The 9180-nt window shown below is 44.4% G+C and overlaps 1 protein-coding gene across 1 annotated transcript; it reads right to left on the bottom strand.

Annotated features, from left to right (window-relative positions):
- Nucleotides 1-7636: 7636 nt before the first annotated feature.
- Nucleotides 7637-8560, bottom strand: LOC130708879 (lysine-specific demethylase 4D-like). The gene is given in 1 exon segment (XM_057553273.1): nt 7637-8560. A coding segment is annotated over 1 exon segment (921 nt). The 5' UTR covers nt 8558-8560.
- Between the last annotated feature and the right edge of the window lie 620 nt (nt 8561-9180).

The raw sequence follows: 9180 nt of genomic DNA on the forward strand, positions 1-9180 counted from the left end.
GAGGGTCTAGACATCAGTGTGTTTCAAGTGTGATTCCAGTGGGTTGAGGACCAGCGCACTGCAGCGGTGCCTGTCCACCTTGAACATGCCCCTGACTCACCTGGGATCTAGTTTAAAATGCAGATTCTGAGTGGTAGGTCTGCGGCCGAAGTCTGAGCTCCTGAACTCCACCAAAGTCAAAGGCGATGTCCGTGCTGTGGATCCCGGCCTCACTTTGAGTGATAAGAATCTACAGCCTTTTCCAAGAGGCACAGGAAAAGATGTTCAACATCGCTAATTATTAGAGAAATGCAAATCAAAACTGCAGTGAGATATTACATCACACCAGTCAGAAAGGCTATCATCAAAAAATCCACAATTAATAAAGGCTGAAGAGGGTATGAAGGAAAGGGAACTCTCCTACACTGTTGGTGGGAAAGTAAATTGGTATAGCCACTGTGGAGAACAGTATGGAGGTTCCTTAAAAAACTAAAAATAGAGCTACCATATGATCCCACAATCACAGTACTGGGCATATATCCGGAGAAAAACATGGTCTGAAAGGATACATGCACCCCAATGTTCATTGCAACACTGTTTACAATAGCCAAGACATGGAAGCAACGTAAATGTCCATCGACAGGGGAATGGCTAAAGAAGAAGTGGTACATATATACAATGGAATATTACTCAGCCATTAAAAAGAATGAAATAATGCCATTTGCAGCAACATGGATGGACCTAGAGTTTGTCATACTGAGTGAAGTAAGTCAGACAAAGACAAGTATTTTATGATATCGCTTATATGTGGAATCTAAAAAAAATGATACACATGAACATATTTACAAAACAGAAATAGACAGACTTACAGAAAAAACTTACTGTTATTCGCAGGAAGATGGGAAGGGATAGTTAGGGAGTTTGGGATTAACATGTACACACTGCTATATTTAAAATGGATAACCAACAAGGACCTACTGCATAGCACAGGGAACTCTGCTCAATATTACCTAACAACTTAATGGGAAAAGAATTTGAAAAAGAGTAGATACATGTATATGTATAAATGAATCACTTTGCTGTGCACCTGAAACTAACACAACATTGCTGTTCACCTATACTCCAATATAAAATAAAAAGTTAAAAAAAAGGAAGAAGAAAAAGCTATAGCCATTTCCTTTTTCATTCTCCTTTCAAGTACTTTAGCAGGGACAACCCCAGGTCTGTCACCTCTAAGTCTGAAAGTAATAATAGTAATGAATAATATTATTAAAGTAATACAAAATAAGTAATAATAATAACTTCAATAATAGCTAGACTTTGTTGTGTGCTTCTTGTCGAACACTGTGCTGAAATCACACTTTTTTAAACAAAATCTTCAACTAGATGTGAAATAATAGCTTATTTTTACTTCAAGCTGGTTACTACTCTAAGTCTCTTACTTATATTAAGTCAGTTGAGCTTCACAACCATCCTATTGCTGTGAGTACTGTTATTATCATGTCCAGAAGCAGCCCGCTGAGGTCACACGGTTTTATGAGCGCAGCCCTGGTGTTTGGACACAGGGTGTGTGCTGGGCCCCACTGGCTCTCCCAGGAGCAGGGGCCTAGGAGTGCCGAGTCACTTGCCCGTCGCCCTAGCAAAAGGCAGAGCTGGGCTTCCAATCTCCATCTGCCCGACTCTACAGACTGAGCTCTTGGAAAGAAAAGTGAACGATGTATACAAATTGGGAGTCAGGGTTCTTGGCACATTGTAGACACTCATAATATGATAACCACGTTTCCTGTCTCTAGCCTACTTGTTTTTACCTTTCTCCTAGAGTAGCCAGTGTGAACTGTAGACAAGCAGTTACGAGGGTGTCTTTATCCATTTGGGCTGCTATCACAAGGTACCATAAACTGGGGGGATTGAACAACATTTTTTTTTCACGGTTCTGAAGGCCGAAGTCCAAGCCTAGGGTGCCAGCATGGTCAGCTTCTTGGTGAGGGCTCTCTTCCTGCTTTACAGACAGCCACCTTCTTGCTGCATCCTCACATGGTGAAGAGAATAATCATCTCTCTTTTTAGAAGGGCAATAATCTCATTCATGAGGGCTCAACCCTCATGATCTAATGACTTCCCAATGGCCCCACCTGCAAATCCCTAATTGGAGATTAAGGTGTCAACATATGAATTTTAGGAAGACACATTCGGTCCATAGCAAGGGGGGAGAGAGTGGGAAATCGGAATGAAACACAAGAAATGGGATTGAAATGACCCGGCTCCCTAAAAGAGCCAAGGAATGTCAATGTCATGGGCGGAGGAAGGGGGGGATTTGACAATAAGCCACACTCATTCCTAGAGTGAAGCAGCCAGTGGGGGCATTCAAAGCCAGTCCCATCCCCCTGCAGCCCTGGTAAGAAAAGAATACCTGGAACAGCCATCATTCTCCCCAAAATGTGACTTGTGCCCATTTGTCAGGTACGATTGAGAAAAGTGAACAAGAGAGCTGCCATGAGCCCGAGAACAGACTGAAACACGTCTGAGAGCCCCAAGAGGCTTTGGCCCTGAACTTGAGGCTGACTGTTCCCAGTAAAAGATACCTTTCTTCACAGGCTCTAAAACCAGCAGTTTGGGGGAGAGCCTGCCTATGGTTATGGTAGCTGGGAAGAAGCTGTGGCGTGGTGAAACTGCCTAATTGCCTGTCTGTTTCCAAGCAGGTCATAAACTTCATAGTATGTTCCCTTAGCATGTAGTACTAGACTGGCACGGTGAGGGGGCTTAACAATATTTGTTGTGTCAATGAATGAAGATCTCATATCAGAAAAGAGAAACAGAGTTTATTCTCTGGCTCTGTAAGTTATTTCAACCCCCATCTTAGAACTGTATATCTTATTTTAAAAGACATTTAACATGGAAGCAATTATACTATAATAGGAATTATTTATTTATTTTAGGTGTTTCTTATGATGCTAGCTCTTGTTTCATTTCTATTGGTGGTTTCAAGTCATTCACTTAGTCGACAATTTTCATTGAGTCTTCACTAAACAGAGAAAGCCAAGAAAGGTAATTATCAACTGTATTAATCTGGTTCAATCCATGAGCTAAACCATAGGTTAATAAAGTTCTCAGGGTCCTAGACGGTCATGTGTAAGTACAGTCAAGGTGATATACCACAGGAGAGGTGAGGTTAGGTCACCTGGTTACTAAGGAGTTTCTCCGGAAAAAGAAACTTATGCAATAGACCCTTGACATTCCCAGGGAATGGATCCTGAGCTCTTTCTTTGCAAATTCTTAATCCTAGCTCTTTCCTAAAAATTATCCTTATCTGGAGCCAGGATTTCCCGCGCATAGCCTCAAATTCTAAATCTATAGCCCGTTCAACTCTGACACCTGATCTCTCACCTGGTAGCCGTTTTTCCAGAGAATTTCTCCTGAAGTCTCCTGAGGAGCTTCGTTCACTGCTCTCCACATTATTTGAATATGGGCCTCAGCACAATTCCAAAATATTGACTGCATTGATTTGGAGTTGCTCATAAGTAGCTGGGATGGCTGTTGTCAATTTAATGAATGCCAGTGATCTGCTGGGTCTGTTAAAGTCCCACCTAATTCAATACGAGTCAGAAACGTGACATGTCAGCTGATACAGCAGGAAACCAGAACCTACAGACCTTCTGCTCTCAGGATTTGCCTCTGGGAGGAAAGATAGAGCCATTTCCAGGGATGGCTGTGAATTATCAGTGCTTTCAAAGACTCTGTGGCCCCCAAATTCCTCCATCCCCAGCTCACCTAAAACACCAATGGCCCCGATCACTCAGTGGGAGGAGTTTGCATTAACTGAGTTATGACATACTGTGCCTTCCCCCCGCCTCAGCTCCCGCCGCCTCTGTCCTGCTCTCCAGCCACGTTGCTAATCTGTGAGCACCTTAAGGCTGCCCCCACCGCAGGTATTTGCATGTGTTGTCCCTCTGCCTAGAATGATGCTCTCACTCCCTTGTCCACAGGGCACACTCGAAGACCACACTCCCAAGAGACCACCCTCTCCGACATAGCAGTCTTGTCACTCTCTAACCCCTTACTCTGCTTTATTTTTTCTCCTAGCCCTTATGACTGCTTGACTTGTTATGTGTCTCTTTATAATGGGAATATAAGATCCAGGAGAACTGAAACTTTGCCTTTTTCACTGTTGTGCCCCAATTCCACAAACAGTGCCTGGTACACGGTAAGTGCTTAGTAAACACGTGCTGAATGAATGAATGAATAAGTGAGTGAGTGAACGGGCCCTGAAATATATAGGCACCATGTGAATCTTTTGAGAAGAGGCTCTCTGAGAGATGGGACAGAGAAAAGCTGCTCTCTGAAGTCTACAGGCCTAGACGTAGCTCTGTGTTAGGTAGAGGGGCCTGAACATTTAGGGCACGAGGATACTGGATGCCAGGATCCTAGAAAAATCCAGAAACCTGGCCACACAAATGTTGCATTTTCATAGAGTGGCACCTCCATCATGTTACCCATGTCCAACAGGGCTCAGTTGTGCCCTTCCTCTGTCCTCCCTGAAATTGCTTATCCCCCTAACACCCGCCACTTGCTGAGGAACCGTGAGAAGGGTCTCATTATTACCCTGTAATCACTGCAGGTCAATGACAAGGAGCTTGTGAGGCATTTCAGTTTGAGAGGCTGGTGAGCAGAGCGGGATGGGCAAGGGCTGTTCCTCACCAGGATCTGTTCAACTCAGCTCAGCGTCCATTCCACTTATCTCGGTAGCCAATTCCTAGCATCTGTTTGTGGTTTCCTATTTAAAGTGATGAAAGGTAACACAAACATTGGGGGAAAAAGCAACTTCAAAACCCATATATGGGGCTTCCCTGGTGGCGCAGTAGTTGAGAGTCTGCCTGCCAATGCAGGGGACACGGGTTCGGGCCCTGGTCCGGGAAGATCCCACTGCCGTGGAGCAACTGAGCCCATGCGCCACGGCTACTGAGCCAGCGCTCTACAGCCCGCGAGCCACAGCTACTGAGCCTGCGTGCTGCAACTACTGAAGCCTGCACGCCTAGAGCCCATGCTCTGCAACAAGAGAAGCCACTGCAATGAGAGGCCCGCACACCACAACGAAGAGTAGCCCCCCGATCGCCACAACTAGAGAAAGTCCACGTGCAGCAACGAAGACCCAATGCAGCCAAAAATAAAATAAAGTAATAAATAAATTTATTAAAAAAAACAAAAAAAAAACAAACCCATATATGGTCACCATCTAACGACATAAATATCATGGTGAAGTTATTTCTAAATATCTGGAAAGGAGTCCTTACTCACACGGAAACTGAATTGGTGTAATGGTTAATCTCTTTGAATAATTCATTGTGGCCAGGTAGTCAGACAAATCCATAACTGATGCTTTTTATAAATCTTAGAGGAGTCCCAAGACCCGAACTCCAACCTCTACAAGTTACGTTTAAATACAGGTTCTAATGTTCATCTTACAACTTTGGGTCCTAAGTAATAGTGATAATAGGTAATATTTAGTTAGCACAAATTATGTTTGCCCGGATCTGAACTTGTTATGTGCAAACTCTCTCAGAGGTGCAATGTGGGTAAGAGCTCATTTTGCCTAAACTGGCAAGTGGAGAGCCATCGAAACCTGATTTGTTGAAGGACTACTAAACAAGTTGGTGTAGGAGTCTGAATAGGCTGGGTCCTCTGGCTCTTGACTGATTGTGAAATCTTTACCTTGCCTTTGTAACACTGTAACAAGGAGAAATACCCCAAGGAGTGGAATTTGCAAATGGGTATGTGTGACCTTTTGTGCAAACATGAGGTAGATCAGGAGCAAAAAAAAAAAAAAAAAGATCAGTTTTCTACCGGTAAGAATAATTGGCAGTTTCTTACAAAACTAAATATAGTCTCACCATACAATCCAGAGATTGCACTCTTTGGTATTTACTCAGATGAGCTGAAAACTTACATCCACACCAAAACCTGCACACAAATGTTTATAGTAGTTTTATTCATAATTGCAGAAAAACTTGGAAGCATCCAAGATGTCCTTCAGCAGGTGAGTGGATAAATAAAGGGTGGTACACCATACAATGGAAAATTATTCAGCAACAGAAGGAAATGAGCTATAAAACCACTAAACGTGGAGGAAAGTTAAAGGCATATTATTACGTGAAAGAAGTCATTTGGAAAAACAAAACTATGGAAGCAGTAAAATGATCAGGGGTTGTCGAGGGAGGGGGGAAGGGGAGATGAATAGGCAGAGCACAGAGGAGTTTTAGGCAATGAAACTATTCTGTATGGTATTATAAGTGTAGATACACGTCATTATACATTGGTCAAATCCATAGACTGTACAACACCAAGAGTGAACCATAAATTAAATTACGGACTCTGGGTGATAATGAGGTGTCAGGGCAGGTTCATCGATTGTAACAAATGTTCCTTTCTGCTGTGGATGATGGTGGAGGAGCCTGGGAAGGAGTATGTGGGAATCCTCTGTATTTTCCACTTAATTTTGTTGTGAACTACTCTGAAAAAATAAAGTCTATTAATTAAAGAAAAGTAACGTGTAAGCCTGGGGGGTGGTGAGGAAAACAACAGAAGAACTGAGCATCAGAGAAAGAATATGAGCGGATGTCCTTGGCCTTGGGCTGGCCCTAGAGGCCAGGAGAGTGTATGAATGCACATCAAATTAACTGAGCACCTCCTACATGCCTGTCACATTTACATCCCCAGTATCTTCACAAAACTCTCGCACTGTAATTCTGGCTCAGAGAAAATCAATGATTTTTTTGCTGAAGGTCCCACGACTAGAAAGTAGCAAAGCGCAGGTTTGAATGCCATTTCTGCTGACTCTAAGTCCAGTTCTCCCCTCTAAGTAACTGTCGGAAAGGTCAAAGCAGTGACTGCGGAAAAGTTTGCTTTACGAAAGACAACATGCTTCAGATTCAACTTTGCACCTATGCATACAGAGTGGGTGCATGGATGGACTGAGTTTGTGGATGGAGGGAAAACACAAAACCACATCAACAGCATCACATTTATTTACTTCACCATTAAAAGAAAAAGAAGAGGCTGCAGGGGAGGCGATAGGGAAGGAGTACTGAATAGAGAATCATTATTACTATCCAGAGTAATAGCCTTTCTGGAATTTCCCATACCAAGGACAAAATTTCATAATGGGCAGAGTCAGGTTCTCCTGGGAGTCACCCTCTCTGCCATGATGAGGAAGGAAAGCTTCTGCAGCTCTGGAGAGAGGCCAGGGAAGGTGGCCTCACAGTCTGGTGACAATGCAGACCTCCCCAAGTCTCCTTTCTTCTCTGCAGTGCATGCCAGAGACAAAGCTCATCTTCCTCACCTCTTCATGGCCACACTCATCTTATTCTTCCATCTCCAAGCCTGCTCCAAGAAAACAATGTCTTCATTCCATATTGCTTCAGGAAAACAGGAGGCAACACACACACACACACACACACACACACACAAACACACACACACAGTTTCAGTACCTTATAAATCTCTGGTCTTAATGCTACTATTCTACCCTCCAACTCCCTTCCCAGCTGGTAATTATAGGTCCCCTTTAGAGCCCCCACCCAGCCACCGACTTTTAATCTCCTAAGGGTGCTCACCTGAAATCTCCCTTATTCTGACCCAGATTTTTCCAAAAGTCATGCAGAGCCCTATTCCCAGGCCACTTTGCCATAATCGGTCCAGCGCGGGGAGGCGAAATTGATGGCTTCCGCGCAGTTGAAGCCATGGTTGAAGCCAGAGTGGTAGCCATAGGGAAAGGTCACCATGAACTCTCCAGCCTCCTGAGTGACCCGATCGAAGGGGATGCCGTTGTCCTTGAGGACCGTGGGCGAGATGAGAGCCACCTTGTGCCGCAGGAAGGCCTCACAGCCCCGCACGCTGCCCGGGAAAAGCTCCCTGGCCAGGCGTTCCAGGCGCCGGCCGTGCTCCAGGGGCACCGCGTACCACGTCTTGGGCTCCCCGAAGTGCAGGTAGTTGATGCTGTAAAGGTCCATGTCCTCCGTGTGCCAGGCGAAGGCGGTCTTCCACATGCCGAAGTACAGGTACGGGGTGTTGACGCCTTCGATGACCACTCCGCACTCCTGCTCCAGCAGGTCCTGAATGGTTCCCAGGTGTCCAAGGTTCCACTGCTCCGTGTTTTGATCGAATAAGGAGCCACTCACGTCCGCACCATATACTGGTGAATCATAGAGGCGTGTTTTCCAATATTTTCGCTCCAGGTCCTTAAAATCAAAGTGTGCTGGAGTCCGATATTTTTCACTCTTTGCTAAGTGGTGGTATTCACCCACGGTCATGGCTTTTTTCTTTTTGTGGTATTGAGTAAACACACCTGCCTGCCCAGAAGTCACCTGCTGGAGGGGAGTGGCTATTAAGATGTCATCGACATCATTGTACGTCTGTCCGGCTTTCCATCCTTTCGGTCGAATTACCTTGGCTAGGCCAGCTCAGTGTGCACCTTGCGACGCCATGTAAACAATATATTTGTTGAAATCTTCAAATTCTTCCACGGTTGGGTGGAAGATCATAATCTTCCAACTTGGGTTCTGGCTACCAAAGTGCTTAGACTGCATGGCGGCAATAGAATAAGCAACGGACTCCCAGCTTCTTAGGTATGCTTTGGATACCTGAGAATGCTGGGGAGTAACCCCTTCCCTATACTTTCTTTATTTTTAAAGAAGTTTAGATATATCTGAGAGGCAGGAACTCAGACTTGAACTTTTAAACAAACGAGGTGGTATCTTCTCCAGGCTTGTCAATCCACCAGAAGGACTCCGCTCTTGTCAGCATTTTGGAGCCAAAGGTAATAGAGTATTTCATAGAGGAGAGGGCTCTCTGAGCCAAGTCCTGCCTCAGCCTGCAGCTCTGTGAGTTTCCTCTGTTAGGGATATAAGTGCCTGAGGCCTCTCCAGTTTCCCAGGCTTGAGTGCATGGGTGGCTTCTCACCTCACTGTAGCAGAAAGTCTCTTCATGGAAGTTTCCAAGCCAAACCTACAGAAAGTACAAAATATTGAAAATAAGTGGATGACAAAACAAAGTGATTTAACATCAAGTTAAAGAAAATTGTATAGCAATCTTAATTTCAAAGTTTGAATTTAAGGGCAAAAAGTACACTCTTTTGGTAGGCATGTAAACTGGTGCAGCTATGGTGCATACTATGGAAAACAGTATGGCAGTTCCTCAAAAATTTTAAATA

Source organism: Balaenoptera acutorostrata, chromosome 9, assembly GCF_949987535.1.
Source record: "Balaenoptera acutorostrata chromosome 9, mBalAcu1.1, whole genome shotgun sequence".
In the NCBI taxonomy this organism is placed as follows: Eukaryota; Metazoa; Chordata; class Mammalia; order Artiodactyla; family Balaenopteridae; genus Balaenoptera; species Balaenoptera acutorostrata.